Consider the following 16,584-nt stretch of genomic DNA (forward strand, 5'->3'; position numbering starts at 1 on the left):
TAACTCCCCCAGGACATCTATATGAGGCACTGCTGTCTGGGATGCTCAAGGCCTGGGAAGGAGGCGGGGGAAGAGGGGAGGTGGGAGGGAAAAGAGAGAGAGGAGGGGGGGGTGGGGGGGGGAGAGGGGAGATGCGGTGGGGGGAAAGGAAGGAGGGAGTGTGGGTTCTGGAGGTAAGGACTGTCCGGCAGGGCAGGGGTGTGTGCATATAAAGGAGCCCCTCTCTCCCAGGGGTGGGCTGGATCAGGCAGCGGGGGCTGGTCCCCGAGGTCATCAGTATGGCTGTTTTTTCAGGAAGCGGGAGAACATGGTGAGGGCAGCCTGGGGCTTGTCAGTAGGGACCATGTGTCCAGCACCCTGAGGAGCAAAGCATTATGGAGATTCTGAGCCCTACCACCCCTGCCCTTGGAGCCCCTGGCCCCTGGCCGCCACCTCCTTCCCACTGGATCCCTCTGGCCACTGAGCTGCCTTCTCCTCCCCCAACCCTTCCCCAGACCCCTGTACCTGAGCCCCCCATCCCTCCCACTCTTCGGAAACAGCTTGTCCTTACAGGGGCCAGATGCCAGCCCACCGTAGGAGGAGGCTGGAAGGAAGGACGGGAAGGGTCTGCACCTGCCCTCTCCCTGAAGCTGGCCCTGGCCAGGCCAGGTCCTACCTTGATGGTGAGGAAGGCGATGTGGGAGAACTCCTTCACGAAGCCAGCGACCTGCTCCCCGCTCTCCCCGTAGCCCACTAACCAGGGGCGCCGCTGCACCTCCACCTGCCCCCCAGGAAAGCTCTGAGCAGTCTGCAGCAGCCTCATTCTCCCTGCTCACAGCTGCCTGTGAAGCCTCAGAGGCCAGATCTGCTCTCCAGGTGCCCCTGGTTGGCTGGAGCCTAGCAACTAGCCACACCCAGGCTCCCCCAACCCCCACCCCAACCCCGAGCCTGAGCCTTCCCCCTGGACCAGGAATTCCTGCCTTACCTTCTGATTTAGTGAATCCACAAACCACTCGTCCCCCATGAAATTGCAGGCCATGTCCACATCTCCATTGTATATCAGGATTCGGTACTTCTGGAGCAGGACAGGGACGAACGGGGTTCTCGACCAAGCCCAGACCCCACTCCTTCCCTAGTCAGAAGTCTTTCCCTTCAGGGGATTCAAGGGACCCAGCTAAATCATACGACTCAGGAAATTCTCATGTTTCTGATCTCCTACTACCTGTCTAACACTCAACAAATGTGTTACCTATGAAGGGAAGTACCATTAGTGTCCCCATTTTACAGATAGTGAAACTGAGGCTCGACGTTAAGAAACTTGCCCAGGGTCACACGGCTAGGACAGGGACTTGTGCCTGGACAACCTGACTCGAGAGCTCTTAGCAACTATACTTAATGTACAGACCCAGTGTCTAACCTGGCTCTGCTAACGCCTCCTGTGTAACCTTGGACAAGGCCCTCTCACACCCTGGACCCTCCATTTGCACATTTGTAACACACGCCACTGGCTCTCCTCACTCTAAAGACTCCTTGGCTGATGCAGACCCTTTAGGCTTCTTCAGCAGAGCACCAGAGAACAGACCAGGTTCAAATCCTGACAACACCAACTGCACGACCTTGAGCAGATGACTTCCCCTCTTAGGGTCTCAGTGTCCCCAGCTGCCCGAAGGGAGCTGTGAAGGGACCCCTGCCTTGCCCTGCTGCTCCAGGATCCTGCTGGCTACTGGTGGACCCAGCTGTGCTGCCCCCAGTCACCTGTGAGCCGAGCAGCTTGAGGTACTGGGTGTTCATGGTTTGGTAGATACGGCGATACTGCAAATTCACCAGGAAGCTGCCGCGAGCACGTGGACAGGGCCCCAGGCAGACCAGGTGGGGAAAAAAAAACCAGTCAACCGACTGAACCTCCTCTCCCAGCCCAAGCTCCAGCACAAGAGGCAGGCAGCTGGGTTTCAGTCCCCCTCTCAGGCAGGTGACCTCTCCTGGATGGGGGCTGGACAACCAACCCATCCCCCTCTAGAAATGCATAGAGACACTTTTTGGTTGTCACAATAACTGGGGAAGCAACTGGCATTTTGTGCCTAGGGGCCAGCAGGTGTGAGAGTCACAGCCCAGCAGTGCTTGGGCACTGAGTAGAGTGGCCTCTGTTATGCCAGGTGTCTCCCCTTTGCTTGCTGGCTCAAAAGCGATCTGGGTACTTGGAGATGGTGTTGCAGTGGGAATAAGGGAGGCTTGGCACAGTGTCTGTTGACTAAATACTACAGAAGGAATCAGTATTTGAGTAACTGATACGGTCATTTCAGAACAAACCAGCTGAATAGCAATCAAGTCAGGGGCTGGGGATGTTTATCATCCTGTACAACAACTAATTTCTGGGCCCTGATGCCCACTGAGCTCCTATGGGAAACACTTGCCAGAGGATCCCTGGAAGTCTTCTGATGCTCATGAGCCCCACCCCCACCCCAGGCCACAGCAGCCCTGAGTCTCACTTGCACATGTCCCATTGGGGCAGCTGCTGGGGGATGTGCAGGGCCTTCCGCACGTAAGGGTCGTTGAGGTAGGTGGAGAGAGCTGTGCTGTTGGTACAGGGAGGGTCCATGCGTACCTTATCCCCAGAACGCAGCAGTGCCTGGAGGCGTAGATGGAGGGTCAGAGCCTTTGCTCCCCTGCCCCACCCTGCCCCTCATCCCACCTTGGGAAGAAGCACATGGCTTTGCCCACCTGGTGCCACGTCCGCTTGAGTGGCAAGCGAGTGAAGATGTTGCCCAGATCGTGGACCACAACTGTGTTCTTCTCATACCTGCAGGGGAGGTGGGGACATGGGTACCAGAGTCTCTAGAGTGGCTGAGGTGGGCCCACGAGGCACCCGGCAGGGCCTACCTGACATGGCTGGGCACCCCCCCAGCACAGGGGGCGTACAGGTTGTAGATGTTGAGACCAGACTTCCCCACGATGCAGGACACTTCATTAAGCTGCAACGATACATAGGGCTGCCGTGCTGTCCGTCCCTGGCTTCTCCATGCTCTCTCCAACCTGTCCTCAAGACTCAACTCTCATACTTCACCTATTGTCATTCCCCTTCCACTACTTTTTTCATAGGTAAGGAAACTGAGGCTCAGTGGAAGGGATGTGCCAGGCCTCAGTTCAAATCCCAGCCTCATTCTGCCTAGCACTGGGACTTGAAGCAACTGACTGAACATTCTTAGCCTCAGTTTCCTCATCTGGAAAGCTAGATAATAAGACTGTCCCTGAAGGAAAATGCTGAAGATCACCTGTAGTCTACATAGATAGCGTTTAACATAGCATCTGGCATATAACAGATGTCCTTTAGGCGTAGTGCCTAAGGCATGTGACTACTAACCAGAAGGCTAGCAATTCAAACCCACCAGCCACTCCTTGGAATGAAGGTTGGGTAATCTACTTCCCTAGAGATACCACCTCAGAAACCCAAGGAGGGGTCATTATGAGTCTAACTGATTTTGATGGCAGTGAGTTTGGGTTTTTTTTTAGTTTTTTTCCCTTACAGGGGCTACAGGATTTGGCCCCAAAGTCACAGCAGTGCTGGTGGGCACACACCCACACACATCACGTGCCCGAGAGCCCTGGTGGCTGAAAGGGGCAGAACAGGAAAGCAATGGAGGATGGGGACAGGAAGTCCTCAAAGAGTATGGGGTCCCATGCCGAGGATGAGGGGTGGTAGGGCTGACGCAGAAACTCACATAGGTCACGCATTCTGGGTCTTTGTTGTCATAGAAGTTGCACTTGTTTTGAGAGCAGCAATGAGTCTGGAGGGAAGACCAAAGCCTGTTGGAAACCAGAGTGACAAGTGCTTAGGCCCCCAGTGAACCCCAGAGGTGAACATCCCAGCTTGTCCCTCCAACCTCAGTCAGGACCTGATCCCAGGGGACCGGGACTGCATTACAGGGGGTGGGATGTAGGGCACCAAACTTAGGTCCCAAGGAGCTGCCCCTTGACCACATCAGCCAGCCCTCCTTCCAAACCACAATCAAACCCATTGTTGTTGAATGGATTCTGACTCATAGGGACCCTATAGGACCGAGCAGAACTGCCTCAAGGCTGTAATCTTTGCAGTAGACAGTCACATCTTCCTCCCGTGCAGCGCTCAGCTGCTTAACCACCGCTCCACCAGGGCTCCTTCAATTCAGCTCTCCTTACCAAAGCAAGCCCACTGCCACTGAGTTGATTCCAACTCACAGCCATCCTATAAGACAGAGTAGAACTGCCCCATAAGGTCTTTAAGGCTGTGAATCTTGACAGAAATAGACTACCTCATCCTTCTCCCACATCAGCCCTCGGTAGCCCCCTTAAATTCTGACCTCTAGTCATTGGTCTTTCTGCACCAAACCCTTCCAGCAACCCCAATCCCCAGTTTCTGCTCATAAACCAGGGCAAAGTTCTGGGATACCATGCATCTCAAGATCAGACCTGAGAGCTCATGACCGGCCCCACCCTGGAGATTGCCCAACTGCCCCTCTCCCATACCTGTTCCCCAGGAGACCATGGTAGTAGGCGAAATAGACCAGGGAGTTGTCATTCTGTTCATAGGAGGAGAGTCCATTGCCTACAGCCAGCCCCTGTGAAACACCCAAGGACGTTCAGCTCATCTGGCGGGTGAGGAGGAAAAGGAACCTCCTTGATTAACACCCAGCCCTTCAGCAATCTGGAAGCTGAGACCCAGGGCGGTTTGTTGGGGTGGGTAAGGTCACTCAATGTAAAGAACAGAACTTTGGGCCTTACAGGTAGCAGTCAGCTTCCTATTGTGGGAGGCATGCAAGCAGAGACAGGTCAGCTAGCAGCGGGGAGGTTATGAAGGAGACTGGGTTGGATGGGGAGACGGGTTTGACCTTCTTGACCTTGCTAATTGTGAAGCTAGGACCTCAGCTGCCTTTCTCCCCTTCCACATCTGTCTCGCACCTGCAGGTTGATGCTGGGGTCCTGCATAACCAGCACTGCCAGGGTGGGGATGTAGATGCCAGCATAGCTCTCTCCTGTCAGGAAAAACTCATTGTCCTTGTACTCCGGAAAAAGGCGGAAGAAATCTTTAAGGGCCTCATAATTGCTCTGGGCGACCTGGGGAAGGCAAGATGGAGGGGCTGGTATTTGAACTGGAAAGAACTTCAGAGAACATGAGATCAACCAACCCTGTTTGTGAAAGAGGAAGTGACTTAGCCCAAACCACACCAGTAGCTTATGGTAGAGCCAAAAATGGACTCCAGGAACATGCTGTCTTCCCCATCACACCATCTGAGAGCCAAGAAGGCTGGGGCAGGTGGTGGGTACCAGACTCACTTCAGTGTCGTTGGTCACATAATACTTGTCATCAGAGTAGGAGAACCCCACCCCAGCTGGGGACTCGAGGTACAACACGTTGGCAATCTAGAGGGGAGGAGGAAACCGGATGGAGATGCTCCCCCTCCCATCCAAGTCCCCAGACCCCCCCCTCCCGTCCCCCACAGGATCCACAGCCAGGCTGTACCAGGTTCCAAGAATAGGGGTTGGATTCCAGGGTGGTGCCATCCGGCTGGACCTGAGAAGGAAAAGAGATGGCTGAGTAACTCTCAAGGGACCAGGGTGGAGGGAAGGGGCCCCGTGCTAGACAGGCACTTTACTTGAGGGTAGAAACTCTGACCGCACAAACCAATTGTAAGGATGAAGAAGCGGAGGCTAAGGAAGAAGGGAAAATTTGGGGAAAATCGCAAAGCCCTTTGCAAGCTCTCCCCCACTCCGGCACGCCCCGCCCTCTCCCTTTCCCGGGTTACTGGGGGAGGGGGCCGCTTTCCACTCACCCGGAAGGGGCCGTGCTCTGTGAGGAGCCCATCCAGGGAGCTGCAGCCTGGACCCCCGTTGAGCCACAGCACCACAGGGCTGCTCTGCGGATCCTTCTGGGCCTCTACAAACCTGGGAAGGGGTCAGGGCAGGGTTACTGCAGGGGGAGGGAGGACTGAGCTCTCCCGGCTCCCACAGGTTTTCAGAACCACCCCCTACCCGTCTACCCCCTCGTTGGGACATCTCAGCGCCCCTCCCCAAACCCTCCGGGGGAGGCAGGGCCGCGGACCAGTAGTGCAGATGCTTGGAGCCGGAGCCGCGGAGGTAGCCGGAGTACTGGCGGAAACTCGGCTGCTTGGCCAGCCCGGGGAGGCACTGGATCTCGTCCTGCGAGGGAGCTGCCTCGTTTCCGGGCGCCCGGGACAAGAGCAGCAGCAGCAGGGGCGGCAGGGAGAGCGCGGCTTTGAACATCTGTGGGAGGAAGGAGCGGGCGCTCACTGTAGTTGACTCGCTGGCTTCTCCACGCTTCAGTGCAAATGCCCTGGGAGGAGCTGGCGACGCCGCCTGGGCATCCGAAGCCTTGGTCCCAGCCCCAGCTCCCCACCCGACGAGCCTTCTCTGCTGCGTAAGGACAGACGGGGATCCCCTTCAGCCTCTGGAGTCCCCTCACCTCTGCTTCCCCGCGTCTTTGCTCTCCAGGAGGCGCCCGGCGATGGGAAGTCTTGTGTACTCCGAGTCACGTGAGCTCGGATGTCACATGATAGCCTTCCCCAGTCCTTTAGACCTCGCTGGCCTGAGAGGGTGGTGGTGGAAGCGGTCCACACCCGGTCTGGATCAGCGGGCTTCGCAGGTCGTACTCCGGGCAATCACATGACCTGGGTGTGGACCGCCAGGTTCCCCCAGCCTCGCTGGAGCCCCGTTCTAGGCCACATGGCTGAGCCAGCGGCGCTAGGATCCCCGGGGGACGGGAGTCGGGGGGAAGTACCTTACAAGGTGCCCCTGCGGTCACCAGCTGAGCCTGCCGCCCAAAATAGCCCCCAGCGCACGCTGGCCCGCCTACAGCCTGAGAGATGGCTGCTGCCTCCGACGCCGTGCAGTTGCGTGCGTCCTGGGCACCCGGGCGCCCTGAGCCCGCGCCCACTCGCTTCCACCGGGTGCACGGTGCCCACATCCGCATGGACCCTTCCGGGACGCGGGCCACCCGCGTAGAGAGCTTCGCCCACGGCGTGTGCTTTAGTCGTGAGCCGCTGGCCCCGGGCCAAGTGTTCCTGGTGGAGATCGAGGAGAAAGAGCTGGGCTGGTGCGGGCACCTGCGCCTCGGCCTGACTGCGCTCGACCCTGCCAGCCTGCCTGCGGTGCCCGAGTTCTCGCTGCCCGACCTGGTCAGCCTCGGCCACACCTGGGTCTTCGCCATCACGCGCCATCACAATCGCGTGACCCCCGAGGGCCATCCGGAGGCGGAGTTGCCCAGACGACCCCCGCCCCTCCTGGAGGAACCCTATCTGTGCATTGAGCAGTTCCGCATTCCCCGGGACCGCCTGGTGGGCCGCAGCCTGCCCGGGCTCCACAGTCACCTATTGGACCAGCTCTATGAGCTAAACGTGCTACCCCCGACCGCGCGCCGCAGCCGCGTGGGTGTCCTGTTCTGCCCGCGCCCTGATGGCACCGCCGACATGCACCTCGTCATTAATGGCGAAGACATGGGCCCCAGCGCCCGGGGGTTGCCAGCCAATCAGCCCCTCTACGCAGTGGTGGACGTGTTCGCCTCTACCAAGAGCGTTCGCCTGGTCCAGGTCGAGTATGGCTGTAGGTATCCTGTCCCTTGGGCAGCGACCCCTCCCAGCCCAGTGTGGAGGCAGGAACCTGCCAGGATTCCATAGTCAGCTAAACCAAACCAACTCAACTGCCATCAAGTGGATTCTGATTCATAGTGACCCTACAGGACAGAGTAGGATTGCCCTATAGCATTTCCAAGGCTGTAAATCTTTACAGCAAGCAGACTGCCTCATCCTTCTCCAGGCAGCAACAACCTTTTGGTTAGGAGTGGAATGCTTTAACCCCTGTGCCACCAGAGCTTCCTCCTAGTGAGCTAGCTTGGCCTTGATCCAACATTAGTTTAGAAGTTGCAGAACCTGGCTTCAAATTCTGCCTCTGCTTGTGGTCTTGGACAAGTCACTCCTTTGCTTGGGGCCTCTGCTCACCCATCTTGTCTGTGGTTGGTTGATAGGATGGCCTGCAAATTGCCTTCTGGCTTTGACAATCTGCATTACCCTGTGGCAAGGCTTTGGGGTGGATTTCAGATCCTGGGCCTCTTTGAGAATCCTGTGTTCTTTTATCTGAGAAATGCTTCAGAGATGTGGGCAGACCAGCATAGAGGCTTCTCAGATCCCAGGCTGAGAGCTTCATCATCTCGAGGTCTGGTGCACTGCAGTCTTCTGAAGTCTTAAGTTAGGCCTCTGATCTCATGGCCTGAAAGCAGTGAACTTGAACCCACTCTGCGTGGGGCCAGTGCTGGAGGCTGGGGCTACAGAGGTCACTCAGACGGGACCTCTGGAAGTGGCTTGGTTGAGGTGCAGACAGGGCGCTGAGTGTTGTAACAGAACCCCGTGCAGAGTTCGTAGATAAGGGGCTTATCTCAGCCATGTTAATAGCCCATGAAGCTGCCTGGACCTGGGGAGCAGACTGGACTTGTCCAAGTTAACAGTGAAGTTGAGGCCAAGACCTAGCCCTTCGGGGGCTCAGCCTCAGACCCACCCTCCAGTTTGTTCCTCTTCTCTCCTCAGTGCCGTCCCTGCAGACTCTGTGCCGCCTCGTGATCCAGAGGAGCGTGGTGCACAGGCTGGCCATCGATGGGCTCCAACTGCCCAAAGGACTGAAGGACTTCTGCAAGTATGAGTGAAGACCTGCTGCCACGAGGGCCAAGGCCACGGAGTATATGCAGGCCCCTGAGCTGGGCTGGAAATAAACACAGCCGGTGCTGACACTCTGGCCATTGGAAGTCTCCTTCCCTCTACAGCCGGTGAGGGGCACTTCCTTTAGGGTCACTGCTGGTCAGTAGGTCAAAGAGAACATTTTAGAGGTCATGGAGTCCAGTGGTTCTTAGCTGGGCTACTCACTAGAGTCACTTGGATACTTAAAAGAGTGTTGATGCCCTGGGCCCCATTTCCAGAGATTCTCATGCAATTTGTTGGGGGAGTAGGCCTAGACTTTTATTTATTTATTTTCTAAAGCTCCACTGGTGTTTCTAATATACAGCCATGGTGGAGAAGCATTTTCTTAGAACAGAGGTCTTCACCTGGGTCCGACCCTGGGATTCTGAGGTCTGGGGTGAGATTGGGCATCAGAATTTTGGAAAGCTGAGTACCAGTGCACTGGACCAACTGTTTATTTTGCAGATGGGAAACAGAGGCTCAGCGTTGGGCATACATTTGCCCAAGGTCACACAGCAAATGCATGCAGGCAGAGCTACAGCATGCTGCTCCGCTCACACTACAGGAAACAAAGGACTAGCCCCCTTTATTAGTATCTCGGTTCATTTGCTTCCCTACCAGTGATGTCATTTAATCCTCCCAACTCCTGGTGAGGCAGTGGGTAGAGTCACCACCTGCACTTTACAGATGGATGTGCCCGAGTGACTGGCGAAGGACAGGGCAACGACCTAGAACACCCAGGTCCTGGTCTAGTGCTCTTTTAACCCCATCCCATTGTCATAGACGGGTTCTAGAATGATCACCTCAGCGCTGTGAGGTAGGTTCCTGGTGTAAAGGGGAGGGACTATGAGGTGAAGTTCTAGAAGAGTGGAGAGGGTAGGACAAGAGGCAGATGACTGTTGCCTCATAACCAGGGCCCTTGGGGTGGCTATGTCTTATTTCATGTCTCCACAAACTCATCTGGGTCTTCTGCCTTCTGGCCAAGGTGAGAGGGGGCTCCCGAAACTGGAGAGGGTACACCTTCCCCCCCGAGAAGCTGCTTTCTGGCTTGGGGAGGTGGAGGTTCTGCTGGGCACCTTTGGGCTGGCCCTGGAGCCAGTCTCTGACAAGAAAAGCCTTTCCAAAAGTCCTTGCCTGTAACTGCCCACTTGCTCATTCATTCAAGAAGCACTTCTCCATCACCTCCTCAGTGCTGGCACTGGGGGAATGGAGAACACTTAGTCCCCAATGTCAAGGCAGCCCTGAGCTGCTCCTGCTCCTCCAACCCTATGCCCTGCCCCTCAGGGCCTCCTCAAGGAGACCAAGAGTAACATTCCATCTTGTTCTTCTGCAGGTGGGGCTGCTTCTCCGGGCTCATCCTTTGGCCTCTATAGCCCTGCAGAGCCAGTGGTGGTAGCCCCTGGTGGGTTAAGCCCACTGAGCCAGAAAGGTGAGCAGCTGGCACCTGCTGCCCAGGCCTGGGGCCCAGCCCTGGCCGTGCCAGAAGCCAGGGGCTGCCCTGGGAGGGCTAGCTGGGAGCCACTGCGGCGGAAGGAGTATGGCCCATACTGCCACAAACTCCCCGCTGTGAGGCAGCCAGAGAGGTTGGGCTGGGAGGATGGCTGCTCCAGAGGCCAACTGCCCCAGCTGGGTGGCCTCAGCCGGCCCAGGCCCCTGCTGCTGTGCAGGATGTCACCAGGGGTTCTGCAGGTGCCCTCTGAGGCAGGGGGGCAGGAGGCCAGCTCACAGTCCAACATCTGCATCCTAACCTTGGCCATGATGATCGCTGGCATCCCCACCGTGCCCGTCCCAGGCCTGCGGGAAGAGGACCTGATCCGGGCAGCTCAAGCTTTCATGACGGCCCATCCAGAGCCAGAGGGAGCTGTGCAAGGGATGTGGTGGGAGCAGGCGCCCGCCCACCCAGCCTCTGGGCAGGTGCCCCTAGTGAGACCCAGGAGGGGCCCACCTCCTGGCTCTGGCTTGTAGCTGGATGAAATAGCACCAGACACGTAGGGTGGCTTCTCCGTATGGTTTCTGGGGGGCCTGTGGCAGGGATGGGGACAGGGTGGTGGTTGGAGCCACTCTCGTCCAACACCAGTCCTTTGTGAGGGCCTACACTCCAGATCTGCCGATTATCTGCAGCTATCGCTAGGCCAGGAGATAGGTCTGGGCGGAATAGTTCTAAGTAAAATCACCTGAGGTCCAGGAGGCCTTGCCTGGAGAGTGGAGACTTTTATATTGTCTTGGAGACGCAATTAGAACATCTCGTTCAAAGTCCTGAACTAGGCAATGTGAATTTCCCTCTTGCGTACACTCCCCAGCCTACTGAGTACTGACGAGGGGACTGCAGGCAAGGAAGGAAATGAGCATTTACCTGAGCCACCCGTCTCCCCTCTCCCCTGGTGTCAGGCCCACTGTCCTTTGATCCTGACAACCCTGTGGAGAACCCCTGTTTTACAGATAAACAAACTGAGTCTTAAAGAGGTGACTTGAAGTCCCTTAGGTAGTAAAAGACTGAACTAGGACTTGAAAATCAGGCAGGGGAAGAACCAGGATTTGCACGTCGTATCTGAGTCCTAAGACTATATTCTTTCCAGGATAATTCCCATACAAAAAAAACGAAACCACACGAGCTGGAAGGGGCAGATCCAACTTTAATGACCCCAAGCTGGGGAAGGGAGGGGAATACTGGGAGCCTGGCTGGCCACCTCCTGAGTGGCGTCTTCCTCCGAGAAAAGGCTTCTGGGCCCATTCCATCCCAGAAGATGGGTCAGGTGAGTCACCTCATGACCCGGAAGTTGTAACCAAGCCCACCCCTCAAACGCACCACCAGTGTCCTAGCTCTTAGCTTAGTGCAGAGGTTGTCTGCGTTTAAGGCCCTCCAGTGAGGAACGGTTTTGACCTTCTGAACGGGTGGGAGACAGCCAGCTGCAGAGCAGGAGGGCCTTGTCCTTCCTCTCCTGGAGGAGGGCTCACAGAAATACAGCCGGGGAAACATGAGGAAGCGTGTGTGCAGTGGAGGACATGCGTGTGCACGCGTGCGTGAACGTGTCTGGGCACTGAGAACGATCAGAGCTGGACCTGCTCGTAAGGGCCGATCCAGCTGTCGGCGAGCTCGCGCAGGGTGCCGTACCGCCGCTCAAACTCCTCCTGGCCGCAGTGCTGCAGGAGCCGCCCCACCTCCTCGGTGAGGAAAGCCACCGCCAGGCGCTTCTCCAGGGTCTCGCTCCACTGGCTGCCCAGGATGCCCTCGAGACTGGCCGCGCGGCCTGCCTCCCACTGGGCTGGCAGCATGTCGGGCTGCAGCACCTGGTGGCGGGCGCTGAGCAGGGCGAGGATGTGGCGGCAGGGCAGGCGGAAGGCCTGGCTGAAGTAGCAGGTACAGCTGGCGGGGGGCTGGGGCTGCACCCTGTGGGTGTCCTCCAGGATCTGCATGTTCACCTTTTCTGAGCCCGAGCCAATGAGCTGCACAGACTTCTGGACAACGGCCAACTCGCCCAGGCAGAGCTGCGCAGCCGGCTCCGCACAGATGGCACTGAGGGAGTGCTGGAGGCGCGATTCCACCAGCTGCACGTGGGGGCTTTCGGGGATGGTGTCCAAGGGGGCAAGACTGTCCTGGGGGCTCCGACCCAGGCTGAGGCTGGCCCTGCCTCCCGAGTTCTGCTGCATGTATCGGAGTAGTGAGGCCATGCCTTGCTCCACGCATGGGGTGGTGCCAAAGAACTGGCTGAGGGTGTGGGTGGTGACCTCCAGGCCCTGGAAGTAGAGGCTGCTCTCGGCACGGCTCCGCCAGCGCTGGGCCAGCCAGATGCGGTCGTTGAGCAGCCAGTGGGAGTGGAGCCCGGGCAGCTGGGCCGGGGACACGCAGCTGCTCAGGAGCGCGTGCAGCTGCCTCAGGTTGCCGGCGGTGGCCGAGCACATGGTGCTCTGCAGGGAGCTCAGGAGCAGCCGCTCCACTGGCCGCTCGAGGGACAGCTGGTAGAACTTGCCCTGCAGGAACTTACAGATGTGGAAGGCTGAGAGCAGGACCTCGGCCGCAGGGAACTCCATGGCCAGGGTGGGCAGCGGGAGGAAGTGGGGATCCACCAGGATGGTACAGACTCTCTCCCACGCTGGGTTAAACTTCTTGAACACCTGGAACATCTGGGCCAGGCCTTCAGCATCCTCCTTGGCAGGAATGGCGAAGTAGACTGCCCGGGCAAGGGGATCTCCCAGCCGCACCTGTGGTCCGTCCACCAGGAAGGTGTATAACACCTTGCCTGCTGGGTTATAGGTCCGGTGGATAAATAAGACCTCAGGGAACTGGGCAAAGACACCTTGCATAAAGCGGCTCTGGTAGTTGAGGGTCTCTATCTGGGCGGTCTTGCTAAGCTGGTACAGCAGCATGGGGGAGCTTGGGTCCTTAACTGGGAGCTCGTTCAGCATGGGCAGGGCCATGAGGGAGACGGGAGGTGTCTCACTGATGAGGTCACAATGCTCTTCTCCCCCTGAGGGTGCCGTCCAGGAGAGTCTGAGTCTCTCAAGCTTCAACTAAGCTTAGGCCTGGGCTGGAGTGTCAAGATCGTGTTCCAAAGATGTGCCTACGGAGGGAAAAGAGGTTTAAAGGATCAGACAGGACCTGATACTTCAAAGATTCATCCAGACAATATTTACTGAGTACTTACTATGTGTCAGCACTGTTGTGGGGAAAGATACACAATAAACATGTACACAAAACAAAGATACGTCAGATGATGAAGGTTATTACACTAAGTAACAGGCCAGAGAGTACGCTGGGAGAGGCAGGGAGACATCAGCTAAGGTGATCAGGGAGGGCATCTCTAGGGGAGAAGGGGGCTGAGACCAAAATGATAAGCAGCCAGCCATGAAAAGACATAGCTCAAGGGATTTAAATGGGCATGAAGGCCAGAGCTGCTTGTGGCATTAAAAACGTGTGTTGTTGTTGTCATGTGCGGTCGAGTCAGACCCTACTCATAGAGACCCCTCCTTGGGTTTCTGAGGCGGTATCACTATGGAAGTAGATTGCCCAACCTTCCTTCCCAGGAGTGGCTGGTGGGTTTGAACCGCCAGTCTTCTGATTAGCAGTCAAGTGCCTTAGGCACTACGCTACCAGAACTCCTTAAAAATGTATAGCATTTTATATTTGTATAGCATTGTATAGTTACAAGACTTTTTGACATCCATTCTCTTACTTGGTCCTGGTCTATAGAAGATAACTGCACCTGCTCTAAACTTGCTGTGTGATCTTGGCCAAGTGAGTGACCACCCTCTCTGTGCTTCAATCAGGCCAATCATAAAATGGGGCTACCAAATAAATGCCCATAGCCTCTCTCATCTCTCTGAGAACTATTAAGTGCAGTGCTTTTATTCAAACGGTTCCTCTATTTGGCTGCAAACCGGATTACTACCCCCATTTTACAGATGACAAACTGAGGCTCAGAAAGGTTAAATGACTTGCCCCCCATCACTCTGTAAGCTGCTAGAAACCGAGTCTTTGGCTCGGGAGGCTGACAGCTTTGCACAGCACCTGGGGTCCAAAGACCAGAGGAGGAGTCAAGACGCGCCCTTTGACCTCTCACCTCTAACCCGGGTGGCAGGATGTGGACGTCTGACGTTCCCATCCGGTGTCAGGCCAGTGCTAGATGAGAAGTCAACGTCCCATCCCTTTGGGAGCTGTGTCATGGCTGACCCCGGTGATCTGCTGTCTCACACCTCCATCCCTTCCAAAATCACTCACCACACTCTGGCTTCGTCGCCATTGCTCCCAATTTGAGCCTGCCCAGGACTCTGACTGACCTCTCGGCTCACCAACCGCGACACCGGCTTCGCAGTGACTCGGACCAATGACCTGAGGAGTTCTCTTTTGGTCTTTGGGGCCACGGGCCAATCGTTGCCCTGTTTTCGTGGGCGGGAACTGTTACCAGGGTTACGAGGGGCTCGGTTGGTGATAACCAATGAGAGCCTAAGGACACTTGCCTCAAGCGTTTAGCGTCCTGAGGCTGGAATCCCGGAGGCTCGCGTTTAGACAGACTGAAAGGGAGGGCGAGGAAGGGAAACTCCCTCGAAGGCCGAAAATGAAAAGGAAAATAAAAAGCAACGTTTTATTGAAATCTTTTTATTCAAACCCCAACGCCTCGGGGGGCGGGTAGGAAAGGGTTTTTCCACTTCATGGGGAAAGTGAGGCCCAGGTCTCAAATTCTGCCTCTCCCTCGGCTCAGGGTCCCCACTCTCTAGAGTTGGGGAAATTCAGATGCTCTTGAAGGTCTTGAATCATGGTGGTGTGCAGCCCAACCCACTCCAGTATTTTGTAGAAGAAACAGGTCCAGAGCAGTGCTGTGGCTTGTTGCAGGTCATAGCAAATTGGTGATAGGACCGAAACTGGCTGCCACGTCGGACTCAATTCCCTGAAGATGTCAATCTAAATCAAAACAACCAACCCACCACCAGCGAGTGGATTCCTACTCATACCGACCCTATAGGATGGTGGAGAACTGCCCCAAAGGGTTCCTAAGTCTGTAAGTCTGTCTCCTGTGGAGTGGCCAGTGGGTTTGAAACCTCAACCTTTGGTTCGCAGCAGAATGCCTTAACCACTGTACCACCGAAGCTCCTTAGATGTCAATCTGGCCCTCCCATAATCTTGGAAAGCTGGATGGCTACCAGGCATTAGGCAATTAATATTGCAAAGGAGCACAACACAAAAGCCAGTGTTTGTGCTTATTAATGCAAGGGAAATGCTCTGTTGATATAAATCAGGGGTGGGGTGGGGTGGTGGTGGTTAGAATTAGACCAGGCCAACGTGCTAATTTTTACAGATGAGGAAACTGGGGCCAAAGAAACTGTGACCCAGCAAGATGCTGACACTCAAGTCTTCTTCCCTCAGTCTAAGGAGCTTTGGTGGTGCTGTGGTTGCTAACCAAGAGGTCAGTGGTTTGAACCCACCAGCTACTCTGTGGGAGAAAGATGATGCAGTGGACTTGGAAATCCTATGGGGCAGTTCTACTCTGTCCTAAAGGGTCACTATGAGTCGGAATCCACTTGATGGCAGGGGGTTGGTCCCTCAGTCTGTTTGGCTCCTCCTCCTAGCATAAGACTAATGAACAGCCTGCAATATGCAGATGACACAACCTTGTTGCTGAAAGTGAGGAGGACTTGAAGCACTTATTGATGACTTATGAGTGGATTAAACCTCAACGTAAAGAAAACAAAAATCCTCACAACTGGACCAATAAGCACCATTGTGACAAACAGAAAAGACAGAAGTTGTCACAGACTTCATTTTACTTGGAGCCACAATCAACACCCATGGAAGCAGCAAACAACGTATTGCATTGGACAAATCTGCGACAAAAGACCTCTTTAACACGTTCAAAAGCTAAGATGTCACTTTGAAGACTAAAAGTGTGCCTGACCCAAGCCATGATATTTTTAATTGCCTTGTATGCCTGTGAAAGCCGGACAAGGAATAAGGAAGACTAAAGAAGAATTGTTGTCTTTGAATTACGCTGTTGGTGCAGAATACAGGATATACTATGGACTGCCAGAAGAATGAACACATCTGTCGAATCAGACACAATGCTCCTTGGAAGGAAGGAAGTGGTAAGCCTCTGTCTTACATACTTTGGATATGTTATCAGGAGGGACCAATCCCCACAGAAGGTGGTAAAGTAGAGGGTCCGTGAAAAACGGAAGACCCTCAATGAGATGACTGACACACTGGCTGCAACAGTGGAACCCGGACGTTAACGGTTGTGAGGATAGCACAGGACCAAGCAGGGTTGCATTCTGTGTACTCATGGGGTTGCTGTGAGTCAGAACGGGCTTGACGGCACCCGACAGCGAGCACGTGGGGTAGGGGTAGCCTGGAATCGGAAGCCTTGGTTGGCAGGGAGAAGGTGAAGCTGTGGAGTGTTTG

General features: G+C 55.7%; 4 protein-coding genes across 4 annotated transcripts; 2 read left to right on the top strand and 2 right to left on the bottom strand.

The window, feature by feature from the left end:
- Window positions 1-273: 273 nt before the first annotated feature.
- On the bottom strand, window positions 274-6,466 carry CTSA (cathepsin A). The gene is made up of 15 exons (XM_007938366.2): window positions 6,434-6,466; window positions 6,053-6,234; window positions 5,784-5,895; window positions 5,474-5,524; window positions 5,287-5,373; window positions 4,912-5,067; window positions 4,480-4,571; window positions 3,696-3,780; window positions 2,857-2,948; window positions 2,698-2,776; window positions 2,466-2,605; window positions 1,735-1,810; window positions 965-1,054; window positions 656-760; window positions 274-357 (listed from the first exon to the last, which is right to left on the bottom strand). Exons 2-15 carry the CDS (start codon window positions 6,232-6,234, stop codon window positions 274-276), a joined length of 1,431 nt encoding a protein of 476 aa, XP_007936557.1. The 5' UTR covers window positions 6,434-6,466.
- Window positions 6,467-6,833: 367 nt separating this feature from the next.
- NEURL2 (neuralized E3 ubiquitin protein ligase 2) lies at window positions 6,834-8,662 on the top strand. Its single transcript, XM_007938365.2, has 2 exons — window positions 6,834-7,569; window positions 8,547-8,662. The coding sequence occupies exons 1-2, from the start codon at window positions 6,834-6,836 to the stop codon at window positions 8,660-8,662; spliced, it is 852 nt and encodes a 283-aa protein (XP_007936556.1).
- Window positions 8,663-9,623: 961 nt separating this feature from the next.
- On the top strand, window positions 9,624-10,658 carry SPATA25 (spermatogenesis associated 25). Its single transcript, XM_007938364.2, has 2 exons — window positions 9,624-9,678; window positions 10,027-10,658. The coding sequence occupies exons 1-2, from the start codon at window positions 9,624-9,626 to the stop codon at window positions 10,656-10,658; spliced, it is 687 nt and encodes a 228-aa protein (XP_007936555.1).
- Window positions 10,659-11,741: 1,083 nt separating this feature from the next.
- ZSWIM1 (zinc finger SWIM-type containing 1) lies at window positions 11,742-13,190 on the bottom strand. The gene has a single exon (XM_007938363.1). The coding sequence runs from the start codon at window positions 13,107-13,109 to the stop codon at window positions 11,742-11,744; it is 1,368 nt and encodes a 455-aa protein (XP_007936554.1). The 5' UTR covers window positions 13,110-13,190.
- Between the last annotated feature and the right edge of the window lie 3,394 nt (window positions 13,191-16,584).

The sequence above is a fragment of the Orycteropus afer genome, unplaced genomic scaffold (genome assembly GCF_000298275.1).
Source record: "Orycteropus afer afer isolate SDZICR_OR568_19922 unplaced genomic scaffold, OryAfe1.0 scaffold00049, whole genome shotgun sequence".
NCBI classification, from domain to species: domain Eukaryota; kingdom Metazoa; phylum Chordata; class Mammalia; order Tubulidentata; family Orycteropodidae; genus Orycteropus; species Orycteropus afer.